Source organism: Bombus vosnesenskii, unplaced genomic scaffold (genome assembly GCF_011952255.1).
Source record: "Bombus vosnesenskii isolate JDL3184/JDL3185 unplaced genomic scaffold, Bvos_JDL3184-5_v1.1 scf7180000016261, whole genome shotgun sequence".
Lineage (NCBI taxonomy): Eukaryota > Metazoa > Arthropoda > Insecta > Hymenoptera > Apidae > Bombus > Bombus vosnesenskii.
Window position 1 is genome coordinate 1,916,237 of NW_022884330.1, and position 22,966 is coordinate 1,939,202.

Consider the following 22,966-nt stretch of genomic DNA (forward strand, 5'->3'; position numbering starts at 1 on the left):
ATAAGGGTATGCTTGATAGTAGTATGAATTAAATATGTATTTAGTATACTATTCGACAATACTTTTTCCTTTATATAACTTTATCTTTTACTCAACGCTCAATAAACAGTACCGGGTGATCAGGATGTGTGCAAGATCCACGCCTATGAGGGTGATCTTCAAGGTTATATAATATGTAGAAAGTAAATCAATATAAAGATTAAATTGCTGAATGTATTTTGTTTAATAAAAGAGGAACATTCTCCTATTTGTATAAATTAATTTTATTCTATGTATGTTATTAAAATTTTCACATGAAAATAGTGTCTAGCTTATTTGGAAGTTATTCTGCGCATGCGCAAGCACAGTTGCGCGAAGGTTCCGTCTTCCTCTCCCGATTCGCATATCGTCTCACGTACGCAATTAAGGGACAACGAGACGAAGTCTTGCAGTTTTCTGCACTTGCGTCTTATAACATAGAACATAAGTAAGTACCAACGAATACCATTATTTATACATCCTAGATCTAAATTAGATTCCTTATTCATACACACAGATTACGAGAAAATTTGTAAGAAAAATTAAATATTTGTAAAGCCGGCATGAGTTGCTAGTCATGTCGCTAGACTGTCGTTTGGCAGTGTTAAAAACCATTTCTATCAATTTTGTAAACTCATATGAATTTAAACGCTTTATCTTTCCTTTGTGATTTAACCAATAACGTTTTTTTCATTAAACAAATATATTTTCGGGTGTGATAATGTAAAATTCAATTCAATTTTGAGAATTAGAAATTGCTGGTTTACACCTTATGTAATACCAAGACAGGTCAATATCACTCCATTTTTCCTCTGTATTATTGTTAAATTAATTACATATTGTTACTTAGTGTATTTTCTTTTTTTCGTTTTTCTTAATATTGGCATTATTAGACCCGTAATTCATTATTTACAATAAAATTTCTGTCAGAAAGTATATACATAGTTAATTTGATATTCATTTTTCTCGCATATGTATTAAATATTACGAAATGCATTAAATAATTTTCAAGGAAAATTGCAACTCCTACGCTATATGTAGCTAGCAATTTTTCATTAACTGAATCTCATTCTTTATTTATTTTGTAATTGAAAAATATACTTGTAAGTTAATTATGACTGACACATCATTTATTGATTGTGAGATAATAACTTGAATTTTTCGATTACTTATCATTCAGATTAGAGATTATTGTCATTTTAGCGCTTTAATGCTAAGCATATTTAAATGTATAATTTAGAAAAATATATTTTTAAAATTCAATATTTTTTTTTATTTATGAATGAAAATGTACTACTTACACTTTTCTTTAAATAAAGTAAATATTTGTATTTTATATGCATACATTATATAAATTTATGTTATTGTTAATTGGCAAATAAATGTAGTGTACCTCTTTAATGTTTTTGCATAGATCATGGCTCCACCAGCATATAGTGATTTAGGCAAAAGTGCTCGTGACTTATTTTCCAATGGATATCATTTTGGTCTAATCAAATTGGATGTGAAAACAAAAACTAAGTCTGGTGTAGAATTCTCTAGTGGTGGGGTATCTAATCAAGATAGTGGAAAAGTATTTGGTACTTTAAAAACCACATATAGTATTGATGACTATGGATTGAAATTTAGTGAAAAGTGGAATACTGATAATACACTTGCTACTGATGTTACTTTTACCAACAAATTGCTCAAAGGTCTTACTCTTGGCTATGGCTGTACTTTCTCTCCACAAACAGGGTAAAATATATCATTTAATTTTATCTGCATCTTATAGTTTACTTATCCCTGCTTTGCATGTACCTAAAATAAATAGTTTTGAAAAATATGTGATTGTTTTGTATTGTAGGACCAAGACTGGAAAACTGAAGACATCTTACAAACATGAGAATGTATCAGCCAATGCTGATTTTGATCTTAGTCTTTCTGCTGGTCCTTTGGTAAATGCATCAGCTGTTGTAGGATACCAAGGTAAGAAAAAGATGGCATGTATATACTTTTAGTTTATGGCATATATTTATATTATTTTTATTATTATGTAATATTGTATCATTTCTTTTTTTAGTATTGAACTTGAAAAGTTAAATATTGTTCAGATATTTAATAGTTATTATATTGTTGTCCTTATGTGATTTCTTGTAATTCCATTCAAGTCCTTCCCCTTTACATTCCCAGTATCCTGTTATTCCAGAAAGAATGATGTAAGATTGTGTTATAGTAAAACAGAATAGATTGAATTTACTAGGTTATAAAATACTACGATGAAATTGTAGGTTGGTTGGCTGGATATCATGCTTGTTTTGATACACAAAGAAACAAGCTTACAAAGAATAACTTTGCACTTGGATATACCGCATCTGACTTTACTCTTCACGCAGCAGTGTATGTATAATCGTTATAAATATTCACGAGAAAGAATAATTTGATAAAATTTTCTTCATTTTTTAATATTCTGTTTTTTTTAGGAACAATGGCTGTGACTTTAGAGGCCTCATTTATCACAAAGTGAAACCAGAACTAGAAGGCGCAATTAATCTGGAGTGGAATTCAAGCAACAATGTGACACAATTTGGAATTGCTACAAAATATAATCTTGACTCAGATGCATCTATCAGAGCTAAAGTTAATTCTAATCTTCAAATTGGTTTAGGATATCAACAAAAGTTACGTGATGGTAAGCGACGTTTAATTCGTGCAAAATGTTACTCTAAGGAAGGGACTTTTGGTAGAGTAACAATATTATATTTGATTTTACATTTCTCATCAGTTGTCATAATATATCCATTAAATCATTGTACTTTACTGATTATGTTGATTATCTACTTACATATTTGACTTACATATTTATATTATCATATCTGATATTTGACTTACATATTCTTTAATATACTTAGGTGTAACTCTGACACTTTCTACAAATATTGATGGAAAGAACTTTGGCTCTGGTGGTCACAAGATTGGTCTTGCATTAGACCTACAAGCTTAAATATGAATCAGACACAAAAGGATTAGATCACTCAAAAGGTCTTTTCATGGCCTTTGTGTCATAAAGACAGTATCACAGTACATGCTTCAAAGTATTGCCTATAACATATAGATAGGTTTATCCCAAAATAGATGCCACATATAATACGTATAAACATGGTATGGTAACAATATCTTATCATGAACAATACGTTTACAAATTCTTAACCAAAATAGAAGTGTTCTATTTTTTCCTCTATAATTCTCTCATATTTGATATGGTGCAGCCTTTTACCAGTTCCTGATGAACATGCAGTCTATTAAAATCAAATGTTAATTATTCTGAACTTAATTATAAAAAATATACTCATGGAGTAATGTTGATTGCAAATACGTATAAAATTAAATTAGGAAGAAAATGTGTTTAAGCATTTCTGGAAATATATTTTTCAACTCAGTAGTAAATGTTATCAACTATATATATCATATATATCAACTATAACTATAAATTCAGTGATTGATTTCAAAATAACACAGTATGATGCTGCACATACATTTTTGTAGCTACACAAATAATATTAATGACCGAATTTATTGTAAAAATACCTGCACTTAATATTATATTAAATAAATAGCTACGTACAGGGACTTGAGATTAAATGATGTCAAATATCAAGTACAGTTACTTTTCATTTGCAGAATGAGATAACATTCATTCCTATCTATATAATCAATATAAAACAATACTGCCAGCGTGATTATTTTAGGATTGAAACAAATTGAGAAATACATATTTGGTTACGAAGATTCCAATAATTTAGTCTGGCATCTTATATAAAGATTTCACATTTTTTAAATAGTACATAGTAATAAATACTTTTAGTTATAAATAATTCCACAGTCTTGTCTTATGTAGCACTTATAATGCATAAGAGGTTTGTACTCATACAATTTTATTTTCCCATACATCAACAGTTGTTAAATATTCAGCCAAATCTGGATCAAGCTTTGATTAGTTCATAAAATAAAGAAAATTTTATTTTATGTGCAGTGTGAATGCTTTATTTACATGAGATAATTACAATATTCCCTTTACTGGAATATGCTTGCGTGAAGTTCATAACAGTCATAGATGAATATTAAACAAATGATTTTTAAGTGTGCTTAATCAATAAAAATTTATCCGTATTTTATACTTATTTTAATGTTAAGTTTTCGTAAATAATAAAGTAGCTATAATGACAAAAACCAATTGTTAAATATTTCATAAATTTTGGTACTTTTATTTGTATTATGAAAAATCAAAATTTATTTATTGATCATATAAAAATTGATTTTATGCGTATTAACAAAAATTAACGAGCATGATATATTTTACATTACTCGCAATGCATAAGCATCACTGTAGAATTATAACAATCTTTATTGCCTCCAAATTTTTAGTTGTGTATGTATCAAATGTTTATCTAATGTTCCAGTTTCTGTGCATGTTTATTTGATATTAAAAAAATTTATATTAATGCACCATCTGATCTTCCATTGCTTTTGCTATCCATTCTGGTTCAGTTTGAGCAATTTTTTCTATTATTTGGTTTACTTGATAGCAAAGTGATTGTATTTGTTTATCCCACGTTGGTAAAGTTTCGCGTGCTACACAAGAAAATAAGTTATTGATAGAAAATATTTGTATTAAATCCATAAGACTGAATTATTAATTAACTATAACTGATTGTTCTAAACTTACTTTCAAAATGTACAATGGAATCAATTTGATCGATATACCCATTCATTCGACCTTCTGTAATCATTTGGCTAGCAATTTTTTCTGCTTTCGTTGGTGGAATTTCTAACAAAGCACCCAATTCTTCGAAAGTTATGTTATTGTACAATTTACTAGCAGATAATAAGTTATGTTCTATAACGGCACGGTCAAGAATAGTGGATCCTAATCCATCAATTGTACTTGCTTTCTGATGAGGTTGTAATAAGGCTTCAAATTCTTGCAACTCGGAACGCCGAATAATGCGATCCAAATACATTTTTTCAAGAATTGAGTAAGCGGGAAGTTGTTGACAACGCTCGTCTTTAAATAATGTAGCTAACATACGACTTCTTTGTTGACCTAATATTAATGCAAAGCTTATACATTGTTTTTAAAACAATTAAAGAATATGAAACAAATACTTGCCTGCAGAAGCTAATACTGTACAAATTAATGCATTCCTAAGTGCAGTCATTCGTTCATCTTCATGTATAATAGATCTGTATGATAATTCATTGTATCTTTGTGCTGCTTCTATAAACTTTCTTCTATAATCTAATACTCTAGCATAACAAACTTTATAGTATATTTGTAACTGTTCATTTTTCGACTCAGCCTAAAAAAACCACAAAATAAATTTGTTTTTAAAGGTATATATACTACTTAGGTAAATTTGAATACTATATACTTGTAAAAGAGATGCCCTATTGATGAATGCTTCGGCCTGCACTGGATCATCGTCTTCTAAGTACAATCGTGCTATTTTAAGATAAGTTTCAAGTTTGTAGTCAACTGTATAGTGCCTGCGTAAACATAATAATTATATCTAACAATCTGGAATTGATAGTACATAACAATGATTTTTCTATTTACTTCTGTCCTGTTTCTAGTGGTATCCCAACTAAAACATTAGCTGCTTCTCTCCAATTTTGATTACGTTCATAAATTTTTGCCAAGTGTTGTCTTATACTAGCAACTTGTTCTTCAAATGAGATTACTCTTGGTTGCATCTAAAACATTAGCAAGCAACTCCTTATTATATTTCAATTAATATATATTATAACAAAATTTACCTTGTCTAATGTATAATGCGAAATAGCCATCGACACTTCATCAGGTAAAAGTAATAATCGATTACTGACATCCGTTAAAACTTGTCTTGAGATGACCAAACTTACATATTCATGTACAACTGCAAGACAAAAAGCATTCATTATTATGTTACTAAGAAACCATTGGAAACAATATCATATTACAAAATGCAGACTAGAATTATCTACAAATTGGAAAAAAAAGTTGTGTTGATATTTAAGAACATTTATATAAAAACGTAGTTATGTAAATAACCATGAGGATATGACGTTTAATCTAATAAATTATTGTATATACAGAGACATGAACATGTAACGATTTGATACATATATGTTATATATTTATAAGTAATTAATAGTATCAGATAATTGGAAGATATATTTCTGTACATTATAAGAAAAATCTAACGTACTTGCTTCAATGAATATCTTCAAAGCATCCATCGCCTCTTCGCTGGACGATAACAGTATTGAGTCCAAAATCGCTCGATACCTGTAAGTATCACCATTTGTACGGAATATTCCAAAAATATACTTTTGATCCTACTTAACGAGCTTACTTCTCCGCCTGATCTTTATGAGAGCCCCCGGCATACAGTAAATTCGTGAGCTGTTGACGTACAGAAGATACCGTCACCACCATCTTTTCTACATGAATAACCAAAAATGACTTTTGCGCCTATTGCGATCATGAACTATGGACGGAAGCTACTAGAAGTACAGTAGGGAATAAATAGAAATAGATTTCACTGAATGTTATAACAATAAAATGCAAATTATTACAATAAGTAACAATTAAAATTTTTATATATTATAATTTTAATGAAATATATAAATTTTATTTGTATATAAACATAAATCATGTAATAATAGTTTTTGTGTTACGTATTTTCCTACAACTTGTTATATCTTGTATTTTATATGTATTTCCGATTCTTATTTATTTAACAATATATGTTATTATCAGATTATTAAAACTAAATAATTACAAAGATATGTACATCGTAATACAATTTGAGATGGCGCTTTATAGAACATTACTGAGATCAGTTAACACACTTTGCATGAATAATTCATGATTGAATAGAATACAATTAATGTGGACTCGCTTATACTTATAAATTTGGTTTAACATTTCGTGTTCCATAATTTAAAAAGTTGATGTATTTAATTTGAATAGGGTTAGTATAATACTTCTTACTCTGTATTCGATTAAAATAAATATAAATCATCAGTTTCATATCTAAACAAAATTAGTACACGTGTTTAAGTTATATATTAATTTAAAAATTGTAGGTAACTAAAATATTGGTAGAAAAATGATCAATTATATAATGTAATTCGTAAATTTTTAAAGATATTTGTTGATTACTTTATTCTGTTTCATACGTGTCGTAAACCTGTATAAACTGTACTTAGTTACAGCTACAATTTCTATGAAATTTAATGTATGCTAATGTGTACAGAAATGCAATTTTATTATTCATTTGCAATTTTAATCTCTCATTAGTCCCATCATACCTAGCCGACAAAATTATAAATTAATGAATCAGATTCCGTTATACTTGAAATCCAAATTGATATATTGTTATAATACTTATTCTTTCTCAAGTAAATTATGTATAAATATTGGAAGTAAGATTATAATCGTAAACAGAAAATATTTTTACAAAAAGAATGCATTTAAATGTTATCTGATTATCTATCCTGTTTTTTTTTTCAGTGATTATATAAAAATAAGCTACGTAAGAGATATTTGAATTCAATATATATTTATATTTTAAAGATCTATTTTTGATAATTAGGAGTAATTGATAAGCAACATTAATACATATATTTTTACTATACAGAAGTAGCTCTCTCTAATATTCGAGTAATTTCATTACTTGATTAGACGGTCATTAACTATCAAATTAGTATTGTGTTTCGCTATCGCAACATAAGAATATACGTGTATTTTTTAAGTACAGAATTCATTTGATATTAACGTTAATAACTAAGTTACTGTATAAATAAAAGGGTAGACTTTCATTCCTTTATTTAAGAAATAAACTTTGTAGAAATTTATAGACAGAAACATTATAGTTATAACAATATACAACTTTTCGTGAAATATTTTACATTCAAAATATTCAAGTTTTTGGAACACTTGGTTTTTTATTGGCCTAAGAGGGCGCTAAAGGGCTGACGTGTTTTTAGCCGCGGAAGGGTGAAAATGGCGAAATCGAAATTTGCAAAGTGCGCGAAAATATTGGTTGTTTTTGACGTAATATTCGATTGATAAAGTAAAACGTTTACTTTTGTTGAATTACATATAAGAAAAAATATAACTCTATAGTAACAGTGAACTTGTCATTCTCGTTTCTCTTTGAAATTTTAATACTAAACGACCTTTGGGTCTGTTTGTACACAGCGGTGCGTAGTGCACTGTGGGACAGCAATGGTGGGCGCGTGATTTTGAACAAATTCGAGGTATTAAAGGAACACCCAGGTATGTATTATAAGAACGATTAATTTATTTAGGAAAAAGTTTAAGTGAAATTTAAATACTTGACGAGCATATAAGAGACATTGTTGTATTATTTGTTAAAATTAAAATAAGTTTCGTGGCACGCCCCCACCCAGCACTGTATGTACCTGATATGAAATGATAACTTATAGGTTAAGTTGAATTTTGTGCGATTATAAGGCGAATATTTAGGAAAAGTTCCTTTTTTATTACCATTTGAAATATTAAGTGTTTAATTTTTCTTCGTACATTAATGTCGATTTGCTGTGAAATCATTAAAACTATTAAAATACTTGGAGAAATTCAGTTCGTGGAAAATGGCGCGTTCAAGTAATAAATGGCGCTAATGTTCCTAAGTAGACTATCCTTCGAATTTTTCTTCATTATTCAAATTTTATTGTTCGAATTTTCGAAAATTCGAATTATACTCGGTCTTTATATTGTCGGACGTGCTTGTAGGTAATCCTACTGTCCTTCGTAGTTATAAAAGGCACATCTACATCTTAAAGATTTGAATTTTTGAATTTTTAAATCGTCGTCGATTCGTTTCGTTTTTAAGTCAATTCATAAATCGTTTTATATTTTTCCGTTGGTTTACAATATTTCTTTCTGTGTATTGTCTAACAACGTTTCGAGCTTTATAATATAAACGATTTACATTCTATGAATTTCTAACCTGTGTATCCATCAAATACATGTTTATGATGAAAGATACAGACATCTGGAAAACCTTTTTAACTTAGATAAAGTTATTTTAAATATAAATAAGTGATATGATGACATGATATTAAATATTGCTAAAATTGTTTATAGTTTATAATTTGATATTTTATACTAGCACATAGACCTATGCTTAGGAATCTTTGTATCGTATGTTTTGTTTCCGTACTCAGTTATGTAATTAATGTCTTGGTTTTATTATATATTTAAGATTTTTACGAGAATGATAATTTTAAGAAATTATATATTATATGTCTATATGGCTTTCTTGATTATAATTGTTGTTATGTAGTTGATTATGTAGTTTGTTACAAATCTGTATATAATCCTACATTACATATTATATGTAAAAAGAAATAATCTAAAAAGATAATATCAATACAAATTAAATGAAGTACATTATTGGTATACTTATTTTCATTTAAAATATATAAGTTTCTACAGTAAGTAACATTTTGTATAGGGACGTAATCATGTCTATAAATAAAGGACAAAATGCTAGAGCATTGGTTGAACCATTAGCTCTTGATTCACGTACACTTGGTGATGGAGACTTGAGTGCACTGAGTCTATCGCATAATAACGAACAATATTCATCCAATGACTTTGAAGCATTTGCAAATATTCAAGCTGAGTTAGAATGCATGAATGCTGAAGAAGTTATGACAACGGATGAAGAGCATATAATAATTGGACGTAATATTGAGACTGAAACGATTGTACCTGATGTGGAAATGACTGAAGTTTCTGAACAAGCTCAAGAGGAACATATTATCTATACAACAGCAAATCAAAATAATCAAAATATTGTATTTCAAACAAAACCAACGTTACAAAGGCTTCCTACATCTACAGTACAGGTACACAGTATATAATACTTATGTTGGTTATATATTATTATTTGTTTATTATTTTAATAGGTAAAGTCAAATGTTGGTCAAGTTACGCAAAGTCAGTCTATTATGATAGTCTCTCCAGCTGGTGGTCAAGGTACTAGCCAAATCTTAAAAATTTCACACCCGTCAACAGCATCGGCTGGTCAATTACAATCATTAGCTCAGACTCTCATAACGGCAAAATCTGCTGATGGTAATATAGTTCAGTTAAGATCTGCACAACCTAGTAAGCCTGTAATGGCAACTAGTCATTCAGGAAATATCACATTAGGAAATGTACAGAATGCAAAAACAGCTCAGTCTGCTATAAAACGTACTGCACAGAGTACGTCTCAAAATCGAAATGTAAGATTATTCGTGATATAATATTCGTTATTTTTACTGTATTTAGGATTGAAACATTTATTAAGCTTCCCTTTTTACCATGATTTTAGGTATATACAAAAATGATACTAGCTGGAAATCAAGCACCATCAGGTCAACAAGTTCTTATAGCAAGTTCCCAAAATGAAAATCAACAAACACAAGCAATAAAATTTTTAAACAATAGTTCGTCAAGTCAAGATGTTACAAGTCCAACAAAAACTATAACATTAGCACAAGCACAACAAATGGGATTACTTTCCACTAACAAAGTTCAACATATTTTGCCCTCAACACCACAGAAACAAGTGAGTATAAAGAAAAAAGTAAGTATTATCTTCTTATTATTTTTATGAAAAGGAAGAATTAAAAATCTTCCAATCAATAAATAACTAAGATGTAAGATCTTTCAGAAATAATTAATTCGTGTTTATTTTTGTTAAAGGGAATAATTGTAAATAAACTAGTGCAATCATCAAGTTCTCAACCCTCTAAAATGACTATAGTTCCAAGTAATACAATCAAATCGCCAACAAAGATATTACCTGCCCCTACAGTAAACACACAAGTTAAAGCTTCGACAATTTCAAATCAGCAATCAACATTTTCCTCTTCTAATAAATCATCTGTCCAACAAAGTCCACAGAAAGTGATTATACGACAGGTTAGTTGTATGCATGTGATGCATATTTTTAATATAATTTTAATATTTTTTAAATATCTCTATGCTAATTATAAAATATTTTGATAGAGTTCTTTAAAACCTGGAACTGTCCTTGGAAGTGGACAAGTTATTAGAATACCAGCAAATCAAAACATTGTTACTGGATCTAATCAAGTACATCAAATACAAATGCCTGGCAGACAAGTAATATTTTTTTCATAAAATCAAAACATTGCAATATTTTTCTTTGCATTAATATTTAAAGCTTAAATATCTTAAATATACAATACTTTTCAAGGTGCAATATGTAAGATTAGTTAGTACTCCATCATCAGGTACTACAAATGTTGTTACTGTGGGTAAAACGAAATCACAAACAACTTTACAAACTGTTGGTGTTGGCCAAAAAATAGGAGGTCAACAACAGATTGTTAAGGTTTGTAAAAGTAGAATATATAATCATCGAAAAATACTAGAAAATTTACTTATATATATCATGTCTTTTTTTTTGCAAACAAAATGCAGGTAGTTCCATTAAATACTAGCAATCAGCCATTAAGGACAGTTGCACCTAAGGCTACATTAACAGGAAGTGGGCAAAGATTATTAATTCCAGCAACTGCAACAGTAGCCAACCAATCAAAAAATGCAGTTGCTATCCCAGCATCTGCTTTAAGTCAATTAGCATCTGGGCAAGCTGTTCTTTCAACAAATTCGAATGTGGGAAATATTGTAGTTTTACCAGCCCAATATATTCAGCAACAGGTTTAGTATATTTCTTTCATTAGAATATTCGTGATATGCATAGAATAACATTATTTATCTCTTATAGCCAGCAGACGATGTAAAATTGAAATCTCAACAAGCAACATCTGGTTTACTAGGTAATTCACAAAATTTGCAGACTTCAACAGGGACTTTATCTGTAGGATCTGTTATAGAAAGTAAAAGCTCTCAAAGATCATATACCAGTGTTGAGCCAAATGGTATTCGGCCAAGAAAACCATGCAATTGCACTAAATCACAATGTCTTAAATTGTAAGTATAACATAAGACTGTAAACTAATTCACATAATTTTTGAATATATAATATCATTGTTATGATTCTACTTTTAAAAACTGAACATCAGGTATTGCTTTTCATTTTTTTATTATGTTGTAAAGTGACAGTCCACAATAGATGTTATATTACGTTTTTAATTAGAAGATTGTTTTGTGATGTAAGAAATATTTGATTTTCACATTAATACATTATTATTTTAATTGCGTTTTAATAAATGAAAGCAATAATTCGTAAATATGTTTTGCTGCAGATATTGTGACTGCTTTGCGAATGGAGAATTTTGTCATATGTGCAACTGTAATAACTGTTCTAATAATCTTGGAAATGAAGAGGAAAGACAACGTGCTATTAAGTCCTGTTTGGAGCGTAATCCAAATGCTTTTCGTCCAAAAATTGGCAAAGGTCGTGAAACTGGCGATGATATACGTAGACATAACAAAGGTTGCAACTGTAAACGAAGTGGATGTTTAAAGAATTATTGTGAATGTTACGAGGTATAATAAATGGCCATAAACATAAATGTTTTTAAAAATAATAAAATATTTTCGCTAAAATATTTTTTATTTTACTAGGCTAAGATTCCTTGTTCTGCTAATTGTAAATGTATAGGGTGTCGTAATGTAGAAGAACCGAATTTAGAGAAGAAATCTTTAAAAGACCTAGCTGAAGCAGCCGAAGTAAGAACTGCACAACTTACGCTAAATAAGACAAAATTACAATTATCGGAAATGGCTTTTAGGCCACCCGCTACATCAAATACTGGTGCAAGGTATGTTTAAGAAATACTGGAAAGAAAGGAAAAGATAGAAATATTACGAATTACATGCTTGTGATACATATTTTACAGGCAGCCATTTAATTTTTTGACTGATAAAGTAGTACAAATAACGTGTGAGTGCTTAATGGCGCAAGCTGATGAAGCAGAACGTAACATGTTTGATGATGAAACATCACAAAGACTTATAATCGAGGAATTTGGTCGCTGCCTCAAGGAAATCATAGAATCAGCACACAAGGCTGAAGCTACCTAGCAGGTACATTCTAAGGAAAAATATAATGTTCAAAATGTTCGAAGTTTGCGGACCTATCCTGAAGTCACAAAATTGAAGATGTTAGTTATTGGCACTTCTTAATTTGATAATTGGTCATACTAACTATATACAAGTGTTACATACCAAAGATAATGGTGAAAGGTATTAAAATGTTATACATTCAACCGTTTTCTAATTTTGTCTTACTAACATATGAGAGGTTTCTTTTATAATCATAAATTGCACTTTCGAAGTTATAGATATGTTTATCATAACATAGTGAGTGCTCAGTTATGTGTGGTTAAAAAGTCTATTACTAAATTATTTTTATTTTCATTGAGAATTTGATAAAAATAATATAAAATTAGTTGTTATTTTATCATGTAATATATCAAGGATATAAAAGCAAGTTTAGAAATAATAGAAATAGAACGGTTGAATGAAATTTTACATGAAAATTTGTAACACAAATATATAAGATAACAAAAAATATTTATATATTTGTCAATTACATTTTAAAAAGATTTTATTGGAAATTAAAGTAAGAGGCTAAAGTAGTAAGAAGTATTGTACATTGAATGTTCTATACTTCGTATCCAAATTTGAATTTCTAATTAATTAATTCCTGATTAGCATAAAAGTTCAGATGTTTTAATGAAAAGAAATGCATGTATTCATAGAATATTGGATGATGATGGAGTTTTATGGAATAGCGAAAACACTCGATTTTTTATCGCTAGGCAATGTGATTAATGAGCTCAAAATTAAATCCGTTTAACGTAATGGTTTATATTATTTAAGATTTCCATATTGCATGTTAATTTAATATATTTATCTTAAATCGAAAAATTGATTTTTCTTGGTTAATTTCAGAATAGCTTGGTGTATATATGTTAGTTTAAAAGTTTACAAAAGAGAAACGCTAATCTCCAATGAAATTGAATTTGTTTATAATCGTTATCATTATCAAAAATATTTGAAAAACTTACGTTATTTGTAAAAGTAAAAGTTACTCCAGTTATTTCTGAATAATGTTGTATTTTTATGATTTTTTCTTTATCGATGTTCTTCGTCTATAGCTAATATTAACAGATTTTTTAAAAGGAGGTTGGGAAATTTTCTTTCATTGAGTTACGTTTGTGCATTTTATAATTAGCATACTTTTGAAGAAAATATATTAGGACATTTCCGTACGTTTTCTTACGATATGTAATATCGCACAACTTCTAACAATTCTAAAATAAAAGTTTTTCATTATGTGTTGCAATAAATTGTCCCTTTGAATTTAATTATTATTGTATATTATTTAATATGAGGAATTATTTAAATAATTAATGACAGAGCATTACAGTGAATTAAGATATTGAGAATGCAATTGTCTAATATATAAATTAAAGATTTAATAGGTACAGATAAATGGATATTTCTCATTGTGTGTTGACTTTATTCATCACTGCAGTAGTAATAATATCTGTCTGCCATTAGAGATGATTAAAGTATAACTTTTATGTAGCAGATTAATATAAAATATAGAGAGTTTATATATTATATATATGGAATAGTGTAAGAACAAGTGTAATATAGGTACAAATACATATAAATACATATATATTCATAAAATTCATACTTCAAATGATAATGTTTATTTTAAGTATATAAATTGTACAGATTCATAATATAATAAGATAAAAATTGTGTGAATAGAAATTGAGACATTTATTTAGATGTCTCAAAAGAAAATTACGGTAATGAAAAATTAATCGTATGTTTCTACTTGTTACATGTCATTTGTATAACAGATTAAATATAGAAATATAAATTTAAAATTAACATTACAAATTTTGCAAATGATGCTGATACATATATATAAGAAACTACTACTATGTACAGATAATATTTGTATATCTACGTATAACTTTATAATTTGTCCTCTGTACATAGGGAGAAAAAATCTGATATCATAGAGTTTAATAAATAATTTATTCCTTTAACTTAGGAAAATTTATTTAAATGAATAAATAATTTCATGATCACATTGTACAATTAATATGTAAAAAGTTTTAACTGATTTAAAAATTCCAATATAATGTAAATAGATAATACATAAATTGTAATGATATTATATGTTATTTGATATCAGATTTTTCATGATGGTGGTTTAAATAATGTTAAAGTATATGTATGAAGATAATGTATGTATATACATGTCAGACACATGTACCTTTCAATAAATCTTACGTTTACATAGCAAGCATTGAATTATATACAAAAAGTTTACATTATACATAAAAATACGTGTATTTATTTCTATTTTAAGTACTTATTAAAATTTCACTATTTTTTTAGTCTTTTTATTATCTTTTTCATCTATGCTATTTATGTCCCCTCCTAGGGATTCTAAATTACCATTTGCAATTGTATTTACTGTAATGGTATTTTCTTCCTTTCCTTTAATCAAATCCGGACAGTCCTTCTTCAAATGTGTAACATCTCCACAAATTTTACAAGCTCCTCCTTGAGGATAAATTCCTTTAGGATTATCAGGGCATTGTTTAGCAATGTGTCCTTGTTCGCGACAAATGAAACAAGTTGCATATCTGAATTCCATTGGCTTAGCTACTTTACACTCGAAATGAGTATGTTCTGTTGATCCACATTTAAAACAGATTCCAGTTCCTGCTTGTTCTGATCCAAGTTCGGGACAATCAGATAAATTATGTCCAGATTTACGACAATGAAAACATACACATTTTCTAATTCTAGCTAGTGCTTTTTCAGCTTTTCTCCTTTCCAGTTTCATTGCTGCATTTATTTCTTTTTGTGGAATACCTACAAAATGACGAAAATGATTAAAAAATGTTTAATATACCATTATAAAAAGTTTACTAATACAATGTACCTTTCATGATCATTTTCTGTTTTAAATCACTTAGTCTATCTGCATCTTCTTTTTTGACTGGAAACCCGTCAAATTTCACAATTTCTAATTCTACACCATTAATGGTTATTTTTGAAGGGGCTACGTCTGGCTTTCTTCTTTTGTGTTCCTTATCATCCCGAATTTTAGGTGGTTTCCTCTTCCTTTTCTGATTGTCAATCTTTTTCATACCAAACTTATTTGGAATATTCTTGAAGTTCTGTGATTTAACTGGAAAGTTTGTATTAAAACTTTTTTGTGGTTTATTAATTTCTTTATTTCCATTCTTGTTATTATTTGTATTTTCTGGTTCAATACTATCATTGTTATCATTTTCTGTGGTTTTGGATACACTTTCATTCAAATTTCTTTTCTTCATATTGCGTTTTTGGCGTTTGGAAGGTATATCATTTTCATTTTGTGATTCATTCATATTGATTACTGCATCAATATTATTTTCCTTAATTTCTAATGTATTGCGTTTATCTTTCTTTCTTTTCTTATTGTTACTTGTATTATATTGATATACATCTTCTTGGTGTTCCTTACTGTTTATTTCTGCTGCAGGATTATCTTTGCTAATAGTCTTTTGCTTTTTCTGTACTTTATGCATCATTACATTATGTTTTATTTCAGAATTGTTTGGAAATTCTGCCCATGAACTATTAGCATTTTCAACATTATTAGTAGTAGTTGTATTTTGTGTGTCACCCAGCAATTCTCTAACAGTTTTTGTTTCTCCAATAGATTCTTCTTTTTTTGATAAATTTTCAATTAATTGTTGTTTCATTACATGCCATGGTGTAGCTTCATTGGGTATTCTTTCATTTGAAGCTTTCGAACCTTTAGCTCTTGCATATCGAGTCATGATTTAAAAATGTTGAAAGCCTTTACGGTTTTAAATAATTAAAAGTTACCAGTTTGATTACTATTGTTAATGTTTATTCGTAAATGAACAATATTGGTTTTAAAATACGTACTTTTACAGTTTTTAAAAATTGTAATATAGACGTAATTATAGTATTTTATCAAATAAATTTAGCAAACTGCCTTACTGTTTATTCGGGTATGTTATTATTAACAATTATAAAACAGTTATAAACATTTAATGTTTAAAATTCACTGTAATAAATTTCAAAACAATAACCCAGTATGTATTTCTTACCTTCGTCACGCGTGACATAACCTTATTTTCTAACACGTGAATGCAGATAAACGAAGTTAATTGGTTACTGGTTGAATCGATTGTTTGAGTATGATCTGTTACCACGATTGTTCGATAGATCAATAAAGTATTTGAAAATACAAATTTTTTATATTTTTTAAAAATAAATTACTCTTCCATTTATATTTATTGCAACAAGTAATTGGACTATTCCTTGATGCTTATATTGTTGTAAAAATTAATCAATTATAGAGTACTTCTTAGTACAGCTAACTATAGTATAAATGAAAACAGACAAGGATTCGGTAGAAAGGAAATAAGATGACGATGGTCATATGCTTAGGTACCTTTTATTCGTTTTGAAAGTTTCACATATACACGTTAATTGTTAACGACATAATAAACAATGACATATAGACATTAGAATCTGAGTAGATGCCCGTATCACGGACCTTTGCGAGAAAAAGATGTTTCGTAATACATATCACGTAATAATTATCATTATAGTGACCATATATATATGTAACAATATTTATAGACATATACAGACGAATTTTATGTGTGTATCTGTGTTTTACATAATATTTATATTTATATATTTATAATCATATTTATATATATATATATATATATATATATTTATACGTTGTAACACCGATATGTCATTTTAGGCATGGATTTTCCGTGTGCGTGTGTACGTGTGTATGTGTATGTATCCTTTGCGATAGAATCCTTCTTTCTCATTCGTATTTCAATTTCACACGAACTTCGTATGGCTCTTACACAGATTAATTATCTACTCTTAATCAAAGAGGAAATAACATATAGGTATGTAGGTAGTAATGTGTCCGTACATATAATCTATCGTACGTGTATCCTATGCTCGTAAAATTATTATTTGTACGTGTGTATATGCTTGCATGTCTCTCGCGTGTATGTGATATTTACCAGCGTACACAGTAATTATAAGTTGGGGAAATTTAAATGATTCTTTGAGAGGTAACGAAGCGGACAATATAAGAGAGCACCGAGATAGATACAAGTAAAGATATCCACCGAAGTTCAATGAAAACAGAGAGAAAGAGAGAGGAAGAGGAAGAGAGAGAGAGAGAGAGAGAGAGAGAGAGAGAGAGAGACAGAAAGACAGACGGACAGAGACAGAGACAGAGAAAAGCTCCGTTCTTGAAGTTGTTTATACGAACAAATCCTTTCTTGACATTGTGTATTTGTTCTCCGTTTTTACTTGCACTTTCCCTTTCGTTTCGTTAAACTGACGCTTTTTTAATTTACGTTTACATGCGTGTATACGCATCTCTGTATGTATCATGTGTACGCCAAAGAAAGATTTTCAGAGTATTACGCGCTATAATTGAAATAAATATATGTATGTATATATATTTATATTATGTATAATATGGCTATGCCGTGAACGGCTCGTCGGCTGCGCCTGCAACGACTCCATCACTGTAAGACACTGTACAAAAATACCGCTTATAATAATTAGTAATAATAACAACGCAGCCGGCGAGACTAAAACCTACGGCCATCAGAGATATGTCTCGACATGGTTCTTTGGGTGTCTCCGACGCGAATACGCGCAAGCGACTAGCCCGTTTCATCGTTCTACGATCACCTAAAGGGATATGTTTCACTATGTGAGTCAGGAGTCCCTTGGTTTTTCTTTTGATAATATGTCAATGAAGAAGATAGTACAATTAGGAAGAAATCTATGATCCGTCGATATCATGTAGCAAGTTCTAGTAAAAAGTTTTTGAGAAAGTCGCGAATATATAAGGTACTGTTGATAGGTAAAATGAAACAAGAGACCGATATTGCTCGACGAAAGCTAGGATCAATGCGGAAACGGATATACTTATATATTTTTCTACTTCTTTCCCGTCGATTCAGTCTTTAATCTTGGGATCTAAACTCCTGCCTCACTGGATAAGTGCATCTATGCTAACGTTACTATTCTCTTTATTTCTGTATCTACTGGTATTTTTCGTCAACTTATAATCATTCACGTGCTGTCGTTCAAGCGAATCTTTTTCTTTTAACAGAATAATTGGCATCAAAGTAGTAAGATACGAAGAAAACGTATCTTCGATATGCCTCCTGAGGATTCTAAGCTATGTGTAGGGCCTGCAAAGAATACCACTCGGCGTATCGTTTAAACGAAGCTTAATATTTCTTTCAAGTCCCAACTAATAAAGAAAATTCGTCAGAGAAGAAAGTACTGGACAATCATTAAATAGATACTGGGCTGAAATAATCTGTAATGAGATTATTCACTTGTAACGACAGCACGTAAATAACAACTTTGTATTTTTATATCGATGAAACTTCTTAGAAAAAACATCCAATGCGTATATGTATATATATAATATATAGGTATATAATATATCTTTGATGATCGTAATAATGTGTATATATATGTAACGTACATATATTATATATATATTAACAAATAAATTCTCTTAAATCTCACGTTCACGATATGTATATGATTTTTAGAGATTATATCAGTGAAGCCTTAATTAACCATTATTTTACAGGTAAAATTTTGGGCGTATAAATGATATGTGTGTGTTGTGTGATATTGGCACGAACCTTCTCCCTTTTTCGATCGAAGGAAAAAATATTTTCTTAATATCTTGTCATCCCTCCGATACTTTCGGTATAGCTCAAAAAGTTTTGAAAAAGAAACTTGATTTATCAATTAAATAAAATCGATCAGATCGATGTTTTAAATCATGCGTAGTATCTATTTCGAGGACAATCGATAATTCTATAAATCGTATAAATTTGAAAAAAAGACGAAAATTTTTATGATTTTCCTTCGATTTCCATTAGGTTTCATAGTGGTTCGTGTCACGACGTAATATTATCATTAACCTAATTTCGATATGCAGTATATTATTCGTAATATTAATGCCTTAATCTTATTACTTTTTTATTACTCTATTTATCGAATAGTAAAACACGATGTACTTTCCATGTGTAACTTATTTATGACTCTGCGTTCTGTGAACGCATTATCGATAATTAATAATTATATCGCGCGGTATATAGTGTACGAAAGGTGTTCGATGATGGTTTACCGTTTTACCAACAAATACTCGCAACAGATTAATCAACTCGCCCCTATGATATACATATATCTCTAGATCGTTTAATGTAATCCGACAATATAATAATTACGTGCAGGATTTGTCTCTATACTTTCTTCGTTTCCGCGTAACAATCGAATTTTCCGCGTTCGTCGAAAAATATTACAGATATCTTTGACGTTTGTCGCGCGTATCGAACGAACTTCGAACACGTTTCGCAACTCGAAATACAAGCATACGTGGTGTGTTCGCACGTCACAATCCGTGCGTTGCTATAACAAGGAGGGGAATTTAAAGCGTCTAGTTGAAACGAAGGATGGTGCGGCAAAAGCGTAACTGCGACGTACGTACTACGATCGTTTTGCCGTCTCATCTCGCGGCGTTGCTGAAAGACGGTGTAATTTTATCACGCGCCGTATAAATGTCGACGTCTAGAGCGCAAGTAGAGCCTACAAAACAGAAGCGACAAGCCACTTGAATGATCGCGGTCGTGCTCTACCAGAATTGACAAGTGTCGGTTTCCTGTTGAGTATATTACGTTTCATCAGCAGTCGTTATTTCATTTCGACCGGTCGGTCCTTTGTGAATGGAGTTAAGCAGCTGAACGATCTCAAGATATCACCGGCAAAGATTGCAGGCTAAAGAGCACGCCTGAATATCGATCACCGGATTACTCGGTTTCCACCGAATATTTATCGGCCGAGTAACGTAATAAATTCGCGATTATTCCTGAAATAACGCAAATACGTGGAACCGATATCCAGATAATAAATTAAGTAACGTAACTTCGTATAATTTTCGAACCGGAACAAAATACCTTCAGATAGAAACGTCGAATAAAATAGGAAAAATTAATTTATCGTAAATACCGTCGGTCAGGCTATCTGACCAATATTTTCGCAACTTTCAGCAACAACAGAAACTGGAGATCGACGACCTATCGTCTATATTACTATTACGTGAGATTGTGACGTACGAAGTGCGAACATTAAGAAATGTCGACGACATCGTCCCAATGATTTAAGGAACGCGTTGATATGTATAAGATGAATGTCCGTGGATGAGTGACGGCTAAACTATAGACATTCGAATTTTCTATCAAGTTATGCTACGCGTCTCGCGTTCATGCGAGCTTTAACAGACATCCATAAAATACTTGGCAACGATCTTGATATGTAACGTTCGATGAAAAAGGCTCTTACAATTATTTATGACATCGAGGGCTCCTTTTTCACCCTGTTATCGTACGTCGCGATCGAGTTCTCTCTTGCCCCGTTTCAGATATTCTTTGACCGTCATTCGTTCCCGATGGAACACCTACGATTTCGACCTTGGAATTCGACCAGTCGGACGCGACAACTGAGATGTACACGGGTGCTGTATTATACGCAATCGTATCGTTCTTCGGTTTCGTTCTACTCCTGATCGAACGACATCGTGCTCGATACGTTCTTTTCTTTTCCCTTCGTCTTTCGCACGATAAAAAGGAAAAGTATCGATAAGATAAAGAACATTAAAAAAAAAAAAGTCTTCGATTTCCTTACGATTCAACGATACGATATCACGCGCAAACATTTCCCACGACTTTCGACCAGCTCTCGATACACTTGCTCGTTAAGTAGATTTACTCGAATTGCGCAGCGGTAGAATTGCAATCGTCGAAAGTGAGACTACATAAAGGATTAAGCTATAAATCGTTCAATCGTGTCACGTCTCCGCGACCGTGGCATGATTGCACGACGACAGAAGAACGATAAATTCGCTGGCCAACGAAAGTGGAGCAAACGAGGATAACGCCGCCGGTAGCAAGCATTCGCGTTCGCGAATCAGGGGAATAAATTTACGCTAGGGGAAACTGAGATGTCCGGACATAACGTGACATAACGGCATCGAACATCGCAGTTAGAGCATAGCAACGACGGTCACTGTTGCTATTTCTAGCATCATATTGATGTAAACGCCGCAGCTGCCAGTCGACGAGGTTCTTCCAGCGTTTTCACCGACGCAACCCATTCTCTCCAACGGTATGTTTTGAACGGAGTACTCCCGATGTTCGTTGGGCATGGTGCACACAGTGCGCTTCCTCGACATCCTCTCGTCGTCCTTGTCGCGTAAGTTCCCCAGCCAAGCAGTGTACCATCGTAGCTCGCAGTTGCAGATCAGAGGGTTGTCTGTGGAAAAAGTGCAAGTGGAAAATGTTTCAGATAAATGGCGAGTGTACGTATTTGTTATTCGTTAATTTCTTTTATTTTTGCATATACTTCCAGCCGATCATTTCCTCCGTAGTTTTTATTAGTTCGGGCAACTGTAATTTCTTAAACGACTAAATTCATTTTACGCTGGCTATTGAATCGCTCTGGCGAACTGAGATATCTTTGTGGAGAAAGAGCTTGGCTCGATTGTGGTCTGTTAAGCTTTACGATGTTGCAGGAGCAGCGCTCGTTCGTAGATCTTACAGGGCATTATTTAAAAGGAGTGTTTCTCCGTTCACACGATAATGACGTCTCTTAATGACTACCACTTGTCCGAGTCGCAGTCGCTGCTTTCTGAATCCTCCGACTTAAAAACTCGTCGGCGAGTTCGTTAACTAACTCTTGAAATATTTTGCTCCACTCTTCGCGATATTTCGTTCCTATACTTTTACTCGACGACTGCTTTCATTTACGTTTCAAATCATTCGTTTGTCGTTCAATTAG

The 22,966-nt window shown here is 30.7% G+C and overlaps 5 protein-coding genes across 9 annotated transcripts in view; 2 read left to right on the plus strand and 3 right to left on the minus strand.

Annotated features, from left to right (window-relative positions):
• Positions 1 to 327: 327 nt before the first annotated feature.
• On the plus strand, positions 328 to 4,023 carry LOC117241771 (voltage-dependent anion-selective channel-like). The gene is made up of 6 exons (XM_033507880.1): positions 328 to 466; positions 1,433 to 1,755; positions 1,865 to 1,986; positions 2,289 to 2,397; positions 2,481 to 2,689; positions 2,910 to 4,023. Exons 2-6 carry the CDS (start codon positions 1,436 to 1,438, stop codon positions 2,999 to 3,001), a joined length of 852 nt encoding a protein of 283 aa, XP_033363771.1. The 5' UTR covers positions 328 to 466; positions 1,433 to 1,435; the 3' UTR covers positions 3,002 to 4,023.
• LOC117241757 (COP9 signalosome complex subunit 4) lies at positions 2,052 to 6,552 on the minus strand. Its single transcript, XM_033507848.1, has 9 exons — positions 6,393 to 6,552; positions 6,246 to 6,325; positions 5,815 to 5,933; positions 5,615 to 5,751; positions 5,430 to 5,544; positions 5,168 to 5,357; positions 4,724 to 5,101; positions 4,505 to 4,629; positions 2,052 to 2,194 (listed from the first exon to the last, which is right to left on the minus strand). The coding sequence occupies exons 1-9, from the start codon at positions 6,473 to 6,475 to the stop codon at positions 2,126 to 2,128; spliced, it is 1,296 nt and encodes a 431-aa protein (XP_033363739.1). The 5' UTR covers positions 6,476 to 6,552; the 3' UTR covers positions 2,052 to 2,125.
• A 1,461-nt stretch (positions 6,553 to 8,013) lies between these two features.
• LOC117241741 (protein lin-54 homolog) lies at positions 8,014 to 15,325 on the plus strand. Of its 2 annotated transcripts, none has more exons than XM_033507808.1 (12): positions 8,014 to 8,323; positions 9,525 to 9,921; positions 9,982 to 10,302; positions 10,392 to 10,646; positions 10,766 to 10,984; positions 11,072 to 11,188; positions 11,283 to 11,420; positions 11,510 to 11,749; positions 11,817 to 12,022; positions 12,298 to 12,541; positions 12,620 to 12,816; positions 12,895 to 15,325. In XM_033507808.1, exons 2-12 carry the CDS (start codon positions 9,535 to 9,537, stop codon positions 13,076 to 13,078), a joined length of 2,508 nt encoding a protein of 835 aa, XP_033363699.1. In that variant the 5' UTR covers positions 8,014 to 8,323; positions 9,525 to 9,534; the 3' UTR covers positions 13,079 to 15,325. The 2 variants fall into 2 exon arrangements, with proteins under 2 accessions (XP_033363699.1, XP_033363700.1); XM_033507809.1 differs by having other exon boundaries at positions 10,392 to 10,628.
• LOC117241754 (putative mediator of RNA polymerase II transcription subunit 29) lies at positions 14,828 to 17,231 on the minus strand. Its single transcript, XM_033507839.1, has 2 exons — positions 15,978 to 17,231; positions 14,828 to 15,907 (listed from the first exon to the last, which is right to left on the minus strand). The coding sequence occupies exons 1-2, from the start codon at positions 16,861 to 16,863 to the stop codon at positions 15,402 to 15,404; spliced, it is 1,392 nt and encodes a 463-aa protein (XP_033363730.1). The 5' UTR covers positions 16,864 to 17,231; the 3' UTR covers positions 14,828 to 15,401.
• Positions 17,232 to 20,056: 2,825 nt separating this feature from the next.
• LOC117241752 (chondroadherin-like protein) overlaps positions 20,057 to 22,966 on the minus strand; it is a 170,721-nt gene continuing 167,811 nt past the window's right edge. For all 4 annotated transcript variants that reach the window (XM_033507838.1, XM_033507837.1, XM_033507836.1 and 1 more), the window contains one exon: positions 20,057 to 22,441. In XM_033507838.1, the coding sequence (XP_033363729.1) occupies positions 22,173 to 22,441 (269 nt within the window). In that variant the 3' untranslated portion in view covers positions 20,057 to 22,172. The remainder of the gene's footprint in view (positions 22,442 to 22,966) is intronic.